The sequence below is a fragment of the Ceratotherium simum genome, chromosome Y (assembly GCF_057802395.1).
Source record: "Ceratotherium simum simum isolate JZ-2026a chromosome Y, ASM5780239v1, whole genome shotgun sequence".
NCBI lineage: Eukaryota > Metazoa > Chordata > Mammalia > Perissodactyla > Rhinocerotidae > Ceratotherium > Ceratotherium simum.
In genome coordinates this window covers 158,328-178,216 of record NC_141941.1, presented here as the reverse complement: position 1 = coordinate 178,216, position 19,889 = coordinate 158,328, and the positions used below count along the sequence as shown (strand labels likewise).

Sequence of the window (19,889 nt, the reverse complement as noted above, 5' to 3'; positions counted from 1 at the left end):
GAAATGTGGCCGGACCTGTGAGACTAGAGCCTGGCGTCCTCCTTGGAGCCGGCCCTCCCTCTGTGTCTCTGTCTGTTCCGCGGGCCTCTCTTCATCTCCGAGGCCTCTCCCAGCCCCGCAGAGCCGTGGCAGGGCCGATCAGCTATGAACGGAGTTCAGACCCTGTCCCCGGCGGTGCCCGTCGTCCTACGTTTGCGAGCAAGGAGCACATGACCAGATTTAGCTTATCCGTAGCTCCCAGCATTGGTGTGGACCGTCTTTCAGACAGACGAGAGAGTAAGGGTGACACGAGAATTTAAAAAAACTCCCACATGGTAACAAACATCACAAACCAAATAAAAAGACATGGTGACTGGGGACAGAGGACTAAACTCTGAAAGCCTAATATACGTGCTGTCCCAGAAATTGGTCAGAAAAAGACCAGAAATAACGGCAAAGCTTCTGGGCAGAGAAGTCACAGGAAAGAAAGTATTACTGTGTTTACGCACATGAGAAGATGCTCCACCTCAGTCACAGTCAGGTAGGGGCAGAGTGAGAGGACCGTTAGATGTCTTTGTCCGCCCCCAGACCGTAGTCTCCCAGTCTGACAGCACACTCTGCCGACGGGGCCCGGAGAGGAGAGGCACTCGCGTGGATGCTGGCAGGAAGGTCACCCCCAGAGCTCCCGCCGGGACGCACGTGGCCGAGCTCCACACTCACACGGGGCTGAGGACGTGCGGGGCCGGCATCCCTGCGCTCCGGTTCAGATCGGGGCGTTTGTAAGGCTTCTTGCCCTCACTCCTCTTTAGATAACGCACAGCAGGCACCCACCCTGTTGTCAGGACAGCTCCCCTTTAGGACTGTGATCTGTGCAGGCGCCAGCCCCGGGGACACCAGGCCGCCTGAAGCCCCTCTCAGGAGGTGCTGGCGAGTATGTCCTAGCGCGCCAGGACGGCAGCCACGCGCTCGCTCGTGCCGGTGCTCCACAGAGGGGCCTTGCCAGGCCTCCCTCCCCTCCCCCTGCCCGTGCTAGTGGCCTGTTCACTGCAAGGTCACCAAGGCACAAGACCACTCGTCACTTCCCAAGGCAGAGTGGGCTGCAGCCCAGGCCCCTGCCCCGGGGCTCGGCCTTTCACCGTACACTTCACAGACTGTGTCTCATCGGGTAGATCCGGGCGGATTTATGGAGAGGTCTGCTAGCCGGGCGTGGTGTGTGCAGGTGAATGTAGAATTCGTGAGTGTAGAGTGCGTTTCCAAAGCAGTCACTGAGCAGGAAATGTCCATACATCTCCACGGAAGGGGAGGGTGACGGATAGCGGGCGTGAGTGACACAGGGGCCCCGACACGGTGCGTCCAGGACGTCCCCCGGAGAGCCCGCCCCTGCTTTCTGGGCTTCCCGTGGTGGCGTCAGCCTCACACTGTTGCAGTCGTAGTTTGCCTGTGGTCATCCAGGTGGGGGAGGGACCGCAAGGCACCCATAGGGACGCTCGGACCAGCCCCGGGGTGGCATCAACGTGTGCTAGGAGAGGCAGAAACATTCGCTCTGGCAAAGGGGTGTTTCGTTTCATTTAAATTCCTTGTCACATTATGTCCATTTTCTCAAAGTCCGAGGTTTCCAGGACCAGCCTGAATGTTAACCGTGAGACAGGTCTGGTGGGAGCCGGTGACACGGGTGAGAAAGCTCGTCCTGAGGAAATGGAGCTCCACTTTGTGTGGAGGAGTAGCTGTGACGTCCTGCCTCTTCTCTTCCTTCCCTGGGGGGGCTGGTGTGGACGGTCTCCTAGTCTGAACAGCAGAGAACAGAAGTTCCTGTTACCGAGCAAGACGGGTGTCCGTGGTAGTCCTGCCGTGAGCAGGGGAGGAGGCAAGTGGTTAAGAGCTGCTCTCGGACCAGCCCAGGACCAGCCACACCACCGTGCGGCCACCCCGCATGTGCCTGGAGTGCGTCCTGCCCCCGTGCCTCAGTTTCCCCACCTCGGAGGGGGCGGTGGTGGCGCCTCTGTCACAGATTGTCCTGGACACTGCAGTTGAGGGAGGTCGCGCCTGGGAGGATGCGGTCGGGGCCCAGTAAACACCAGCACCGTCTTTCCACGAATGTGAAAGATCAGCTGCCACAACCGACAGCCCAGGGCACTGAGCTCGCAAGTCCTTCTGCCTCGCCAGAAAGAGAGGAAGAGGGCCGGCCCCGTGGCCTAGTGGTTAGGTCCAGCACACTCTGCTGTAGTGGCCCGGGCTTGTGGGTTCAGTTCCTGGGTGTGGACCTACGCTACTCCTCTGCGGCCGTGCTGTGGCAGCGACCCGCATACAGAAAGGAGGAAGAGTGGCACAGATGTTAGCTCAGGGACGATCTTCCTCAGCAAAAAAAAAAAAGAGAAAAAGAAAAACACTGGGAAAAGTTGATCAAGCGCCACAGAGGAATTAAAAACATGCTCTTGGTAGTTGTTTCAGAAATTGGGGGAAAAGTTACTTTCCTCAGAGCAGATCCTGGGCATCCCCAGCAGGTCTGCTGAGTTGAGTCCTCTCCTTCCTAAAGAGGTAGCTCTCGGCGTCTGGCTTCCCCTCGGGGCTGTTCCGTGGCCATCATGGGTGTCATTTTGGCACAGTGCTGGTTTGTGGGGCTGTCACATCAGGACTTAGCAATTCTGATGCTGTAACCAAATCCCCGTGGAACAGGACATCCTAGGGCTGGGAGGGGGGTCAACCTGTGTCCTTGGGTGCCTACACAGGCCGAGTCTGGATGAGGGGTGGGCCCCAGGTCCTCGTACAGCCTCTCCTCTGGTCTGGGGCTCAGCCCACAACGTCGTCCTCCTTCCTGCCGTCCACTCCAAATCCACCTCACTCACCGCAGCCTGCCGCGACTGGTGCCTGGACCTCAGGGTCCGCCCTCTGCAGCCGCTCCCTTCCAATCACCGTGCCTTCTGCACCTCGCCTCTCACCTCTCACGACTGAGGTGACCCTACGTGGAGGCCCTGACTATTTTATTTGATCCATTGTGATCACCTGGCTTGGTGCCCTGTGTCTCCAGGCTCTCCGCCTTGCCTGCCCAGCACAGCTGACTCGTGGCGGCATTCACCTCCTCTGGATATGTGGCCACCATCGGCGGGTCACTGCAGTGGTGTTGGGACAGCAAGCATTGACCAAGTGTCTCCTCCTCCTGGTACCTCAGAAAAACAGTCAGGAGACACAGGACAGTCCAGAGATGTAACGGAGGAGGACACAGGACAGTCCCGAGACGCGACCGAGGGGGGCGCGGTGCCGTCCTGAGACGCGACCGAGGGGGGCGCGGGGCCGTCCCGAGACGCCACCGAGAGGGGTGTGGGGCCGTCCCTGCTTGTGGCCTGTGAGAACACAGGCTGGTCCCAGAGGCTGTGACGGGGTCGGGAAGTGGTCCCCCACTGCAGGATGAGAAATGTAGTCCACCTCACAGGTTTCAGAAACACTGGGAGGGGTAGAGCCCAATAGACTGTGTCATATCCCGGTGGTAACTTGGTGGTATTATCGGTGTCCTGCTGGGTCCAGCTCCTGGTCCCTGTGGGTGTGAGGCAGGGGTGCATGCGCCGTGCTCAGCGACTCAGCGAGGGGGAAGGGTGGCTGAGATGTGTGAGTGCCCTGTGGCGCATAGACGAGACCCCCTCAGTCAGCTCTGCGGGGCCTGCTGTGCGGTACCGTCCCTCAGGCTGTGAATCGCACTGCGTCTAGGCGCTAGGCGTTTTCCTCTGCCTGTCGTGTTCTTTAGTGTGTGTGTCTTGCAGTGTGTGTGTCAGGCTCTGTGGGTTCCGTGTGGTCCCGTAGTGCCCCATGTGCTCTGAGTTCCCCAGACCTTGCTGAGTTGGGTGCCCCTCACACCGCTTCTCTGGAGTCTGCTGACCCCCAGCCCCTGTCAGTCCCCAGTGGCCTCAGGAGTCGAGTGTTCACCTCTCGCTCCGGTCCTTCCCCGCTCGGAGGCTGTGTTGTTCCTGCTGCATCAGTGTGTAGCCCCAACCATACAAAGCAGAGTGTGGACTGGAGATGCGTCTGCAGGCTGGACTGTGCTTCCCCGTCACTGCCCGTTGAGAGGGACTGGACGCCTGGTTCTCGGTGGCCATCGATGAGCCTGGGCTTAGGCCAGCTGCTTCTGGCCCCGAGAAGCCTCTCCTGGGTCAGCATAGAGACACACCGTGGAGTCCTGCTGGGAGACAGTGCCCTACAGTGACGGGGACACTGAGATTCATTGAGCCTGGCCACAAAGGCGTCTTGGTGCCTCTCACCCTCTGGGAACCCCCAGACCCGGCCTGGTGCCCGGTTCATGGCCGGCTTTCTGCAGGCGTTTCTTAAATGGTTCCACTGAACAATTATTTCTACTTCGGGGGGTTTTAAAACGCAACCCTATTCTGTACACAAGGTACACTCTTCTGACCTGTAACTATAGCCTGACAGCAGGTCAGCTCACTGCCTCACCGAGGGGGCCGTCCTGACACAGCTTTGTCCTGGAAGGGGCATCAGGAGGTTGAACTTCTTGAAGTTAGATGCTGCTAAAGGTGTCGGCTTGGTTTTGGGAGGGCTCGTCTGCTGTTGCACTTTCTGGCGAGGATAAGACTGCAGGGCCGAGATTCTTTCTGGGACGGCCATCCCAGGTTGGAGGGTGGACATGCATCTCCTTCTCCAGGACGTACACCTGTGAGAACAAGTGATTACAGGTGCAGGCTCCAAGCGAGAGGACACCCCCTGTCCTGGCCCTGAGCGACTGCCTGTCGACAGCCCAGCTGGGCTGACCCTGACCTCCCGGAGGACCACGGGGCAGGTTCCCTACGAGGACCCACGCCGGCCTCTCGGGCAGCCTGGGCAGTCAGCTGTCCTGTCCCCTCGGGTCACGCTGAGGCAGGGTTGGAGGAGGCTCAGCAGTGCAGATCAGAGGTCCTGTGACGCTCACTCGCAGGTTGTGCCCTCCCGTGTGTGGGCGTCCTCGTGACTGGAGTTGGCCCGCTGGGATTGTCTGGAGTTCTGTCCAAATTCGGGTTAGATGGGCTCGGTGTGCTCACTTCTGGAGGTGTTCCACATCCGTCCGTTACGTTAGTGCAAAGAAGATGTTTCATGTTCCCGAGTTCTAACTGAGGTGTCGCCTGTTTCCTTGCTCAGGTTCAGACGAAGAAGGAGCAGCCCCTGCCGCCGGCCACCAGCCACAGCATTCCCGCGTTCTACTTCCCCAGAGGCCGTCCGCAGCAGACGGTGAACGTAGATGCCGTCATCACCGAGATCGAGAGGACCTTCGCCCGCTTCCCGCACGAGAGAGCCACGATGGAGGACATGGGCAGAGTGGCCAAGGTGGGTGCCCCCGCGTGTGAGCCTCTGAGGTGCGACCACGTGCGCAGGTTTGCTCATCCGGTTCCTGCTTCGGTTCTTAAACCTGAGACACACGTGGGGAGTTTGTACTAATTCTGTCCTGAACGTTGAAGAACGCAGACGCGTCTGTGCATCGCCCTCCGAGATTTAGCGACTGTTAACGTTTGCGTCTTTCAGGAAACCCATCCCCCGAGGTTCATCGCAGGCCTTCTTCCACCCCTTCCCGACCCCGTGTCTCTCCCTGTGCACATGGACTCATGTGTGGCAACACGTCGTGTGATTTTAAACTTACCCTCAATGCTGCCATCCTGGGTGCATCATGTGGCAATTTGGTTTTGCATTTCAGTGGTATGTTTCAAGACTGTCCGTGCTGGCGCGTGTAGGCGTAGCACAGTCATTTCACTTTCTGTACACTGTCGTGTTGTGGGAATTTACCACGGTTTCCTTATGCGTTCCCCCCGACGGATCTCTGTGTTTCTGGGGCCTGTGTTCGTGCCGGTTTCTCTGGCGCCTCGCCCTACGGGTGGGATTGCCGGGACAGAGGACATTCTCACCCTCCCCTTGGTTAGACAGCGCCAGATTGCCTCCACGGTGTTGCACCAACGTGCGGGCCCGCAGCGTGTGAGGGGGCCCCCAGGCCCGGCCCTCCCGGCCCTTGGTGTGTCCCCGGTAGCTGTGCACGGGCACCCCTGGGTGTTGGAGTTGGTGTGTCCCGATCCCCCGTGGGTCGGCCTGCCTCAGGGTGTGCCCTGAATTCAGCCTTCACGTCTTGTCAGGGCACCGCTATGCCTCTTCTTTGCCTCCTGTGCCACGGGGGGCTTGGTCTTTCTCTTTGCCTCCCCTCCCCTCCCCTCCCGTCTCCTCCGTCCTGTGGAGTTTCTCTTCATGTTCTGGATGCTAATCCTCTGTCCATATGTGCATTATGAAAAGGTTCTCCTGGTCCACATGCTGAATAACCTCACGTGCTGCCTTTCGCTTTCAACCTTTAGGGTTGCCTTTTTTTCTTTGTGGGACAGCTTTATTGACATAATTCACATACCACCCATTTGAGGTGTACAGCTCAATACAGCTTAGTGTGTTCACAGAGTTGTGCAGCCCCACTACAGTGGATTGTAGGATATTTTTGTCACCCCAAAAAGAAACCCCGTCCACTTTAGCTGTCCTCCCCCAGTCTCCCTTCCCCATCCTTAGGAAACTATTGATCTATTTTCTGTCTCTATAGATGCGCGTATCCTGGACATTTCATATACGTGGAATCACACCACTTGGCTTTTTGGGTCTGCCTTCTCTCACTCAACATACAGGCAGACCTGGGAGACGTTGTGGGTCTAGTTCCAGACCACCGCAATAAAGCGAATATCGCAATAAAGTGCGTCACGAATTGTTTGGTTTCCCCAGTGCATGTAGAAGTTATGTTGACACTGTACTGTAGCCTGTTACGTGTGCAATAACATTGTGTCTAAAAACACAATGTACACACCTTAATTAAAACATACTTTATTGCTAAAAACTGCTAACCACCACCTGAGCCTTCAGCAAGTGAAAATCTTTTTGCTGGGGGAAGGTCTTGTAAAAAACACGATCAAGTAAAGCACGATGAAGCGAGGTATCCTGTGTTTTCAGGGTTCACCTGCGTTTTAGCGTGTGTCACTGCTGCGTCCTCTCAGGATTCCATCCTGTGTATTTATCCGTTCATCCACAGGTGGACATTGGGTTGGGATGGACATTGGGTGGCCTACCTTTGGGCTGTTGTGAATGGTGCTGCTGTGCACGTGCATGTACAGGTTTTGTGTGCACATGTGTGCATTTCTCCTGGATACGGGCACGCAGGAGTGGCGTTGCTCGGGCAGATGGTGACGCTATGTTTAACTTTTTGCGGAACCACAAACTGTTTCCCAAAGCAGCTGCCCCGTTTTACATTCCCGCCAGCAGTGTGACGGTTCCGATTTCTCACGGCCTCGCCGACACTTGTGGTCTTTTGGATTGTAGAAGTCGTGTCCCAGCGTGCCTCAGGTGGTGTCTCCTTGTGGTTTTGAGGTGCTTTCCCTGGTGACTACGATGTTGAGCATTTTTCATCTGCTCGTTTGGGCATTTGTGTGTCTTTGGAGAAATGTCTGTTCAGATCCTTTGCCCATTTTTTAGTTGGGTTGTCATTTTGTTGAACTGTAAGGGTTCTTTAGATATTCTAGATTCAAGTCCCTTCTCTGATACATGGTGTGCAGATATCTTCTACCATTTTCTGGGTTGTTTTTTCACTTTTTTGATACTGTCCATTGATGCAAAAAAGTTTTTGATTTTGATAAAGTTCATTTTATCTATTTTTTCATTTGTTGCCTGTGCGTTTGGTGTCGCATCCGAGAAATGATGACCAAATCCAAGGCCATGAAGATTTACTTGTTTTTCTAAGAGTTGATAGTTTGGCTCTTGTGTCTAGGTCTTTGCTCCATTTTGAGTTAATGTTTGTGTATAGTGACGTAGGGTCCAACTTCATTTTTTTGCGTGTGGAAATCCAGTTGTCCTGGTACCAATGGTGAAGAGACTGTTTTCCCGTGTCGAGTGGTCGTGGCACCTTTTTTGAAAATAATTGACCATACGTGTGAGGGTTTACTGCTGGATTCTGATTCCACATGTTTGTCTTTATGCCAGCACCACGCTGTCTTGATGACTGCTGCTCTGTAGTAAGTTTTGAGAGGGGCACATGTGAGTCCTCCGACTTGGTTCTTTTTCGAGGTTGTCTTGGCACTTTGTGGTCCCTTACAATTCCATATGAATTGGGATCAGCTTGTTAGTTTCTCCAGAGATGCTGGCTGGTATTCTGATAGGGACTGCGTTAAATCTACAGATCAGTTTGGGGAGTATTGCCATCTTAATATTAAGTCTTCTGATCATGTACATGGGATGTCTTTTCATATACCTAGATCTTTAATATCTTTAAAAAATGTTTTAGGGGCTGGCCCCATAGCCTAATGGTTAAGTTTGGCACACTCCGCGTTGGCGGCCCAGGTTCTGTTCCTGGGCATGGACTTACACCACTCCTTGCTGTCCATGCTGTGGCAGCGACCCACGTACCAAATAGAGGAAGATGGGCACAGATGTTAGCTCAGGGCAAATCTTCCTCACCATAAAAGGAAGATTGGCAACAGATGTTAGCTCAGGGCGAATCTTCCTCAGCAAAAAAATAAAAATGTTTTGTAGTTTTCAAATGTAAGTTTTGCACTTTCGTTAAATATTTTCTAAAGTATTTTGTTTTTTTTGAAGCTATTATAAATGGAATTGTTTTCTGAATTTTGTTTTCAGGTTGTTTATTGCAAATGTATAAAAATAAAATTGATTCTTGTGTATCGATCTTGTATCCTGCTGTCCTTCTGAACTCATTTATTAGTTCTAACATTTTTTAGTGTATTCATTAGGATTTTGTACGTATGTGGTCACGTCACCTGCACGTAGAAACAGTTTCAGTTTTTCCTTCCAGTGTGGATGTCTTTTGTTTCTTCGTGCTGCTGAATTGCTCTGGTTAGAGCCTCCAGTGCAGTGCTGGATAGATGTGGAGAGTGGAGATTCTTGTGTTGTTCCTGATCTTGTGGGGAAAGCATCTGGTCTGTCACCAGTAAGCATGATGTGAGCTGTGGGTTTTCATAGAAACCCTTTATCTGGTTGAGGACATTCCTTTCCTAGTTTTTTGAGTAAAGGGTGTTGAATTTGTTGGATGATTTTTTTGGACTTGTTTGATGCGATGATTGTGTGGTTTGGGGTTTTTATTCTATTGACATTACACGAGCTGATTTTTCCAATGTTAAACCAACCTTGCATTCCTGGAACGAATCCCACTTGGTCATGGTGTATAGTCCTCTTTTTATGTTGCTGGATTTCGTTTGCTACTGTTTTGTTGATGATTTTTGTATTTCTATTCATAAGAGATACTGGCTGGTTGTTTCGTTATGATTCCTTTGTCTGGTTTTGGTGTTAGGGTAACACTGGTCGTAGAGGATACGTTGGGAAGTGTTCCCTTCTCTTTGCTTAGAGATTGCCTTTTTAAAGTATTTTCTAAATTTTGTTTTGTAAGTATGTAAAAATATACATGGTTGCAAGGTCAAAAGTCACAAAGCAGATATATTCAGATGAGCCCAGAGTCTGCCCCTGTCTATTCAGCTCTGGTCCCTTCCTCCCCCATAAGTAGTAGTTTTCATAGCTTTGGTTTACCCTTTATTGTTGTTTTATTTTTTAATATGAGTACATACAAATACACTTATGTGTATGTACATGCATATTTAATGTCTTCCCTTTCTTAGATGAAAGGTAGCATACAGTTGTACGCTTGGGTGTTTTTTCACTAAACATTATTTTGTGGAGATCACTTCATATCAGCCTGGGTGGTCCTCCCTTTGCATGGTACTTTGGAACCATAAAAACGACCATGTGAGCTGAAACCATGCAGAACAATCTTATTCGGTGAGAAAAATTATGAGTATTTCATAAGCTTTAAAAAATTTTTGTCAGAATGTTAAAAACTCTGTTTTAGTTATAAATGTATAGGGAAATAGAAAAAAATAGTACAACTAATATTTAGTACACTGTAATTTAAAACATTAGAAACATTGAGAATCAAAGTGTTTTATTTCTTTGTGAAAAACTTAGAAGTATTTTGAAGAGCTTGTCTCCTTGTCACATATCTTAGGGTACAGAGTGAGCATCTTCCCAGGGCCTTGCCGAGTTGTCACACTGCTTTCTGAACATGGTCTGCTTCCAGCATTTGACCCTCTGCCTGTCCGTGTTGTGGCATGTCTCTGAGAGCTCCTTTACCATGAAGGTCTTCCTGGCTTCACTTCCCCTGGGACGTCTTTCCGTCACAACCTCACTGGTGTCCATGATGTGCTCTCACTAAGTCCCTCTGGCTCCTCCTCACAGCCTCTCGCTCTGCAACAGCAGCAGCATCTCCGCTCAGCTGTTTCTCCTTCAGTCCGTTTACGTTCCACTCAAATCCTGCGTGCTCCGTGTCATACTTCTTCCAGAACTCAGCCAGCAGGACCTCCCGATGTCTGCTTGCGGAGTCAGTAACCTGTCTGCACGTCCGTCTAAGATGGAAGGCTTTAAAAGCTGGAATAGCTCCTTAGCCCATTGGCTGCATGAAGAAATGGGGTTTGGTGGTGAAAAGCAGACTTTCGCATTTTCACTGAAGCTCCCAAGAGAACCGGGTGACCTGAGCATTATCCTGCCAGGGGAGTGCTTGGAAAGTTAAATTATTACTTATGGTCTCTGTCTCCTGCTGGGAGACAGGGGCAACACAGCCACACACTCTGCAGTCTGTGCATGGACTGAACAAGACATACAGTGACAGGTCCCCAACAGACTTGGAAAGAAGTGACATGTGTCTGTCATGCTTTCTTTTCATGATTCGTGGACTGAAGAGCTGGCATCGACATCTGTACTTTATACCATTAATCACACTTCCTATGGCAACGTAACTGAAGTTAGAACCGTGCTCTGGGGCCCTGGTGTGATTTCACTGAGCTGCGGTGACTGAACTTGGTGCACAGTGAGGACTGTGTATAGTGAATCTCTCTCCTTTTTATAGCTGCGTGGCACTCCACTGCGTGGATAAGCCATAGTTTAAATTCACCTCTCCCCCACGGAGGAGCTGTTGGCTTGTTGCAGAAGCGCTGCAGTAAACAGCCTTGTGTGTGCGTCATTTCACACTTTGTCTGTGTGTCTTTGGGACCGACTTCTGTAAGCAAGGTCACTAGGTCACACAGTGAATGCATATGCGGTTTTGTTAGGCATCATCAAATTCCCTCCACGAGGGTTGTGCCGTCTCGAGTTGTCACTGTCAGCGTGTGAGTGAGTGACTCCTGACTGGTCTCCCCCAGGATGTGCTGTCAGGCTTCTGGGTTTGGCCCGTCCTGTAGGCGGGAGATGGTCTCTCAGGGGACATCTGGTGTGCGTTTCTCTTGACTTGCTAATATTTTATTTGTGAAATTTTAAGCACGGTTAAGTGCAACGTGTATATGGTCCCTGTTCATCCAATTGTTCTCGTGCAGTTGGTGACTCAAGGTTAACTACGTGAGTTATTCTGCGTCTTTCCTCATTTTCATCCTCATTGTTTTCTCTGAAACCGTTGAGAGAGACAGGATTATCCATTTCCTAACCTACACCAAAACCAGCCCCTCACTGGGCATGCTGTCTTCTACAGAATGTTTTTGTCTTTGACGATTAATTTCCTTTAAACGTTATTGCTTTATTTAGGATTTTAATTTCTGGTATCAATTTTGATCATTAATATTTTATCTAAAACAACTTTTGCATGCCTTATAAGTTGACTACTCTAAAGCGTTTCCTTGTCATCTTGTATGATTTTTTACATCTCCCAAATCTGCACGTATGGCCGTTATCTTTGTAGGGTTGTTAATTTCTGCTTCCTTTCTTGGTTAGTGGTACTCGAGGTTAATTACATTACATTTTTCAGATAAGCATCTGGTGGCTTCATGGATTACTTCTCTAAGTTTATTTTATCTCATGAATTTGTGCTCTCATCTTTATTACTTTTTTGTACTGTTTTCTGTTCTTTATTGGCTTCTTGAATTGGAGAGTTAATTCTTGGTGTCAGCTTTGTTGGTGTGTAATTTACGTACAGTAGGCTCCCCAGTGTCAGTACACAATTTGATATGTTTTGGTAGGTGTGTGCCCCTGTGTATCCAGCGCCACAGTCGAGGTCGGGAGCACGGTGATCACCCCGAATTCCCCTTGCGCCTCCTCTCCTAGTCAGCCCCTCCCCTCTGCCCACGGCCCAGGTCAGCCATGGGTCTGCTCTGGCGCCATGGTTTGCCTTTTCTGGAATTTCACGGGAATGGGATCACGCAGCGCGTTGTCTTCAGTTTCTGGCTTCTTTCAGGTAGCGTGATTACCGTGCTGTTGCTCCACACCGTTGGTCACGTCGGGAGCCCGCTCCTTCCTGCCGCTGACCAGCATTCCGTGTTCATGTGCCGTGGTTTATCCTTTTACTGGTGGGCGAGCGTCTGGTTGTTTCTGCTGTTGTCTCTGTGAAGAAAGCTGCTGTGTATGTTTGCACGTGAGACTTGTGTGCACGTGTGCACTCCTCTGAGGCGACAAGTACCTCAGGTGGTGCTGGCTCATCTGGTGACTGACTTTAACTCTATGAGAAGCTGCGGCGGTGTTCTCCACAGAGGCCATCGCTGTGCGCCTCAGCCAGCCGTGTGTGAGATGCCGCTGCTTCTGTCATCTTGCCCACACTTGGTGTTGACACGTCTTGATTGTAGCCGTCCCAGCGCGTGTGGAGAGGTCACTTACTGTGCCTTTATTTTTATTTCCCTCGTGATGATGTCAAACACCGTTTTATGTGTTTGTTTTTCATCCGTGTATCTTTTTTCCATTTTTGGTGGCTTTCCCGAGGTATAATGGATGTACCATAAACAGCACGTGGTTGCTGTGTACATTTTGTGAGCTTTAGTGTATCCCCATGAAACCATCAACACCATCAGGGTGATGAGCATTTCCAGCATCCCCTAAATTCTGCTCATTTCTCATCCGTCCCGCCCCCAGCCCCAGCCTCCCACTGGTCTACGTTTTCTCTCTCTAAATGAAGTTTTCTAGAATTTTACATAAACTGAATCATACCATAGGTACGTTTTTTTGTTTTTAGTGTGGTAAAATTCACATAAAATTCCATCAGCATTTTAACCGTTTAAAATGGACAGTTCAGAGGCCTTTGTTACATATACAGCGTTGCACAACCATTACCAGTATCTGGTTCCAGAATATTCTCTCACTCCGGAAGGAAACCCTGGGCTCTTTAGCAGTCACTCCCCATCCTCCTCCCCAGTCACTGACAACCATTCATCCAATTTCTGTCTGTGGATTTGCCTGTTCTGGACGTTTCCTATGAATGAATCACACACTGTGTGGCCTCTTGTGTCTGGCTCTCACTGAGCATTGTGTTTTGAAGGATCATCCATGTTGTAGCCGTGTCAGTGTGTCATTCCATTTTTATGACCAAATAACATTCCATTATACGGATGGACCACATTCTGCCTATCCACTCATCCACAGATGGATGTTTGGGTTGTTTCCACCTCTTGGCTGCTGTGAGTAGTGCTGCTGTGGACATTTGAATACGATTATTTCTATGAGTCCCTGTGTTCATTTGTTTTCAGGGGTTGTTTGTGTGTGTGTGTGTGTGTACACATACTGAGGAGTGGAATTGCTGGGTTGTATGGTGATTCTCAGTTTAACTTATTGGGGAGCTGCCCAGCTGATTTCCGTGGTGGCTGCACCATTTCTGTTCCCTCCGGCCGTGTGTGAGGGTTCCAGTGGCTCCATGTCCTCACCACACTTGGTGTGGTCACTCTTTAATGTAGCCATTTGTCTTAGTGCAGGCTGCTGTGACAAAATCCCACAGACTGGGGGCTCATAAACAACAAACATGTATTGCTCACAGTTGTGGAGTCTGGAAGCCTGAGATCTGGGTGCTGCCGTGCCGGCTTCTGGAGAGAAGTCTTCCTGGTTCATAGACGGCATCTTCTCCGTGTCCTCACATGGTGGAGGGGACGAGGGGGCTCTCGGGGGTCTCTTTTGTAAGGGCACTAATCCCATCCATGGGGGCTCCACCCTCATGACCTCATCACCCCCAAAGGCCCCACCTCCTAACACCATCCCATTGGGGGTTAGGGCTCCAACATAAGAGTTTGGGGGACACACATTCAGAGCAGAGCAGCTTTCTGAGGGGTATGTAGAGATACCACATTGTTGTTTTAATTTGCATTTTTCTAATGACTGACAACATTGAGCATCTCTCCGTGTGCTCGTTTGTCAGCGTGTAACTGCTTTGATGACATGCCTGTTCAAGTCATTTGCCTGTTTTTAAAATGGGCTGTTTTCTTACGGTTGAGTTGTATGTGCATTTTATATATTCCAGATACAAGTCCTTTGTCTGAGATGTGTGTTGCACATGTTTCCTCCAGTGTGTGGCTTGTCTTTTCATTCTCTTAACAGTGTCTCTGGAATTGCAAAAGTTTTTAATTTTGATAACGTTGTGTTTTCAGATTTTTTCTTGTGTAGTTCATGCATTTGTTTCCTATATAGGAAATCTTGGCAAACCCAAGGCCACTAAGATTTTCTCCCCCGTTTCCTTCTAGAAGTTGATACATTTAACTCTTCCTTCCATAATTTTGAGTTAATTGTTTGCACATGGTGTGAGGTAAGAATAAAAGTATTTTTTGCACGTGGCGCTCCGTGGTTCCAGAGCCATTTGTTGAAAAGCGTGTGAAGTGAGCTGCCTTGGCCCTTCTCCCACATGAGTTGACCACATGTGTGTGTCTGTTTCTGGACTCTGCTGTGCGTCAGGGAAGTGTGTGTCTGTCACACCAGCTCAGCGCTGTCTTCACGACAGGAGCTTCGTGATACGTGCACATTTTGGGCAGTGGAGTCCTCCTCCCTCTGTCTTCTTTTCCGAGAGTGCTGTGACTGTTCTAGTTTCTTTGCCTTCCCACGTGAGTTTCAGAATCATCTCCGCGTGTCTGCGGAAAAAGCCTCCTGGGCTTTGCGCTGGGATGGTTTTGAGTGCAGATGAATTTGGGAGAATCGCCATCTTGACGACGTCGCGTCTTCCAGCTTACGGACACGGCATTTCTCTCCCTTTATCCAAGTCTTCTTTCATCTCTCTCAGAACCGTTTTGTGGTTTTTATTGTACAGGTCTCGTTGGTCTTTTATCAAATGTATAAGTACTCGGGCATAACCAGATATTTCTGTTTCTGATGACACTGTAAATAGCATTGTCTTACTTCAGTTTATGGTTGTTCCTTGCAAGTCTGTAGAAATACTCCTGATTTTCATGTGTTGCCTTCGTAGCTTGTGAGCTGACCAAACTCACTCATTGGGTCACTTGTCTCAGGTTGATTAAGAGTTTCTAACAGATGCTCACGTCCTCTTCAGATAAAGACAGTTTAGCAGTTCCTTTCCAATCTGTCTGGTATTTCCCTTTCTGGCCTTGTCACACGGGCGGGACCTCTGGTGTGACGTCGATGGAGGAGGTGAGAGCACGCACATCATCTCCCCTCCCGTCCTGGGAGCGGCGCTCGCCCTCCACAGGGTGGGGTGGAGGCTGCAGGCTGGCGTAGGTATCTCCGTCGGGTCCAGGCAGCTCCCGACCATGTCTAGCGTGCTGGGCGCTCTCTTACTTGGAACTTTGTGACTGTGTGTTGACACTGGTCCAGTGCTTTTCCACGTGTGTGGAGGTGATTGCGTGGCCTTTCTCCTTCAGTCTGTAAGGACGTGATTATACTGACTGAAGATCGAGTGTTAAAGCAACATCGTGTGAGTTATCCACAGTGGTTCTCTGCTCACGAGTGGTAAATGTGGATTTTCGTCTTTCAGAACTGTTGGTTGACTTCCTGCACATTGATCCCTGTCAGTGAGCGTGTCATGCTGCGGGTTTTCTGTCCTCGTGCACTGTGATCCTCTGTGGTGAGTGTGTCATCTGAGGGATTTCTGTCCTCCTCGTGCACTGTGGTCCTCTGTGGTGAGTGTGTCATCTGAGGGATTTCTCTCCTCCTCGTGCACTGTGATCCTCTGTGGTGAGTGTGTCATCTGAGGGATTACTGTGATCCTCTGTGGTGAGTGTGTCATCTGAGGGATTTCTCTCCTCCACGTGCACTGTGATCCTCTGTGGTGAGTGTGTCATCTGAGGGATTTCTCTCCTCCACGTGCACTGTGATCCTCTGTGGTGAGTGTGTCATCTGAGGGATTTCTCTCCTCCTCGTGCACTGTGGTCCTCTGTGGTGAGTGTGTCATCTGAGGGATTTCTCTCCTCCACATGCACTGTGATCCTCTGTGGTGAGTGTCTCATCTGAGGGATTTCTCTCCTCCTCGTGCACTGTGATCCTCTGTGGTGAGTGTGTCATCTGAGGGATTTCTCTCCTCCACGTGCACTGTGATCCTCTGTGGTGAGTGTGTCATCTGAGGGATTTCTCTCCTCCTCGTGCACTGTGATCCTCTGTGGTGAGTGTGTCATCTGAGGGATTTCTCTCCTCCTCGTGCACTGTGATCCTCTGTGGTGAGTGTGTCATCTGAGGGATTACTGTGATCCTCTGTGGTGAGTGTGTCATCTGAGGGATTTCTGTCCTCCTCGTGCACTGTGGTCCTCTGTGGTGAGTGTGTCATCTGAGGGATTTCTCTCCTCCACGTGCACTGTGATCCTCTGTGGTGAGTGTGTCATCTGAGGGATTTCTCTCCTCCACGTGCACTGTGATCCTCTGTGGTGAGTGTGTCATCTGAGGGATTTCTGTCCTCCTCGTGCACTGTGATCCTCTGTGGTGAGTGTGTCATCTGAGGGATTTCTCTCCTCCTCGTGCACTGTGGTCCTCTGTGGTGAGTGTGTCATCTGAGGGATTTCTCTCCTCCACGTGCACTGTGATCCTCTGTGGTGAGTGTGTCATCTGAGGGATTTCTCTCCTCCTCGTGCACTGTGATCCTCTGTGGTGAGTGTGTCATCTGAGGGATTTCTCTCCTCCTCGTGCGCTGTGATCCTCTGTGGTGAGTGTGTCATCTGAGGGATTTCTCTCCTCCTCGTGCACTGTGATCCTCTGTGGTGAGTGTGTCATCTGAGGGATTTCTGTTCTCCTCGTGCACTGTGATCCTCTGTGGTGAGTGTGTCATCTGAGGGATTTCTCTCCTCCTCGTGCGCTGTGATCCTCTGTGGTGAGTGTGTCATCTGAGGGATTTCTCTCCTCCTCGTGCACTGTGATCCTCTGTGGTGAGTGTGTCATCTGAGGGATTACTGTGATCCTCTGTGGTGAGTGTGTCATCTGAGGGATTTCTGTCCTCCTCGTGCACTGTGATCCTCTGTGGTGAGTGTGTCGTCTGAGGGATTTCTGTCCTCCTTGTGCATTGTGATCCTCTGTGGTGAGTGTGTCATCTGAGGGATTTCTCTCCTCCTCGTGCGCTGTGGTCCTCTGTGGTGACTGTGTCTTCTGAGGGTCTCACTCCCCTCCTTGTGCATTGCGCGTTCTGTCATCGTCACACAGCCCGTCTTATCTCTGGTCACTCTCATGCTCAGGAAGCTCCTTTGTCTGGGATCAGTTGACCCACAAGGGAGCATGCCGTAAACCACAGAAATCATGAGCTGCTGCTACAAGTGAGGAGGAAGACTGTTTCCTTCTCTACACTGAATCCCCATGTGACCAGATGTCTGGGAGCTTTCCAGGCACCAGCTGCCATCCTGCAGTGCAGTCCAGTTCTGACACCCTCTACTTGGAGCTCCCATGAGATCCCATGGAGTGAGGGCTCAGCCCCACAGGAGTGCCCCCTTCCGATGCCAGAACCAAGTCCTGGTTGTCACCTGTGCTTCTGACCGACCCCCTGTAGATTTGGGGGTCCCCGTGACCCCTCCTCACGTGCGATCATTTGCTGTGACTGCTCACAGAACTCAGGGATGCACTCACTTTCATTACTGGTTTATTACATAATAAAGTACATGATAAAGGGTAGAGAGGAACAGACAACTGAAGAGGCACGTAGAGTGAGGTCTGGGGGGGTCCTGAGTGCAGGAGCCTCTGTCCCCGTAGAGTTGGGGTGCACCGCCCTGCTGACATGTGGATGTGCTCACCAACCCAGAAGCTCCCCAGATCCCGTTCTTTATTTTTATGGCGGCTTCATCCTGCAAGTATGACATCATTACCCCCATCTCTAGCCCTTCTCCTTCCCCAGAGGAGGGGGTGGGGTGGAAAGTTCAAGCTTCTAGTCATGACATGGTCTTTCTGGTGACCAGCCCCATCCAGGAGCCACCAACAGTCGCCTCCTTAGGACAAGACGCTGCCATCACCCAGGAAATTCCGAGGAATTTAGGAGCTGGTGTCAGGAACCAGGGGGCAGAGACCAAACATTAGGACAAAAGATACTCCGAGCATCCCTGTCTCTTGGGGAATTACAAAGTTTTAGAAGCTCTGTGTCAGGAACCTGGGGCAGGAACCAAATGTGTAGATTTCTTATTATTTCACACACAGAACACTGTAGATGAATCTCAGGTGCATTCTTTTGAGTGGAAGAAGCCAGACCTGAAAGGCCGCAGGTGGCATGATTCCATCCTCATGACCTTCTGGAAAAGCAAAGCCACAGGGACCGAGGAGAGCACGGAGGGTGTGGGGGACAGACATGTAACGGGGTGCCTGTGGGAAGTGGGTGACAGCACGGCTGTCCCCGACTGCGGGGTGGATGCGGGCTCTGGGCCCCTGTCTGCACCCTACGAAGAGTGAGTCTTCCTGTGTGTACAGTACATAAAATTGATAAAAAAAGTACAAGCTTATTGTGTGGTGTAGTTTTTCCTTTGGAGTGACAGTCTTATAATATTTAAAAATTTTTTTATTTGTTTTGCATTTTAGAGTTAGTGTTTCCCGTTCACTTCAGAATATGAACAGAAAGACGTGACAGGTACTTTAGGTCACCATTAAAGCATTAGGACTAACCTTTCAGCTGGCCTGTGGGGTGGATGGGTTTGGAATTGTAGGCTTACCACACGTTCTGGGAACTCATCACTGGAGGGTCGCCCCGTACAGGCAAGTGCACAGACCTTAACGTGCACAGACCGCTGGGTGTGGACACCAGAGTCGTCACCCCCAAGTCCTAGTCCTAGTGAAAAGTGGGCTTTTACACACCCACGTGCCATCACCCCGAGTGAGATGTTTCTGGCACCCAGTAGTTCGCCTTTGCCCACTGCCAGGTCAGCCCCTCCAGGTCACCAGCCCATGTTCTGAACATCTCGTGGACTCGGGCATCAGGACTCTGGCCCGGCGTCCCCAGCCCCGTGTCCTGCCATGAGACTCATCCACACCTGCGTGCAGCGACAGACTGTGCTTCCCATCGCTGCATCTCAGTCTGCTGAGATGGCTTGAGCCTTCCCCCAGCAGTCGCCTCAGGCCCCCGTTTATGTCAGCACCCCGCTGTCGTGAGTCTCCCGCAGTTTGTTCCTGCAGCCTGGTGCCCACGGACAGCTGGGTGTTTCCGTCTGGGGGCATATGAATAAAGCCCCTGGGAACATTCTAGTCGAGTCTTTGTGGGCGTGACCTCGTCTCGGTTGGTTTACTGTTGTTGGTGTACTGTCATCTCTGGGTTTACTCCCTGGACGACAGCTCATGGCCGTGGAGGGTGTGCGGGGTCCGCTCTCAGTAGGTCTTGCCAGACCGTTCTCCTGGGCTCTGCACCACTTCCGTTCCACCGGCCGTGGGCGTCCTTGCCAGCCTGGTATTTTCAGTCCTCTTGGTGTGAGCCCTTCACGTGAGCGTTTCTGTTGATACCTCGTTATACTTAGAATTTACATCTCCCTCCCTCCCAAGCACTGGTGGTGGGCATGTGTTTACGGCTCACTGGCCTCGTGTGCTCTTTTCTCTGGAGTGCCATCCACGGCTGTTGCTCCGTGGTGTTTGCCTCTCACTTGTTGACGGCAGTTCTTTAGAATTCTGTGTGAGTCCTTCATCAGACACGGGCATTGCAGATATCTTTCCCGGGCCGTGGCTGTGTTTTCATTCTCTTAACAGCGTCTTCCGATGAGCAGTAGTTAATGGTGAAGCAGTTCCGTTTCTGGTCTTTT

The 19,889-nt window shown here is 51.0% G+C and overlaps 1 protein-coding gene across 2 annotated transcripts in view; it reads left to right on the top strand.

Moving 5' to 3' along the window:
* Positions 1–19,889, top strand: part of LOC101403451 (serine/threonine-protein phosphatase 2A regulatory subunit B'' subunit beta) — a 66,053-nt gene that overhangs the window by 27,862 nt on the left and 18,302 nt on the right. For both annotated transcript variants that reach the window (XM_087427887.1, XM_087427886.1), the window contains exon 2: positions 5,095–5,280. In XM_087427887.1, coding sequence (XP_087284013.1) covers positions 5,095–5,280 — 186 coding nt within the window. The remainder of the gene's footprint in view (positions 1–5,094; positions 5,281–19,889) is intronic.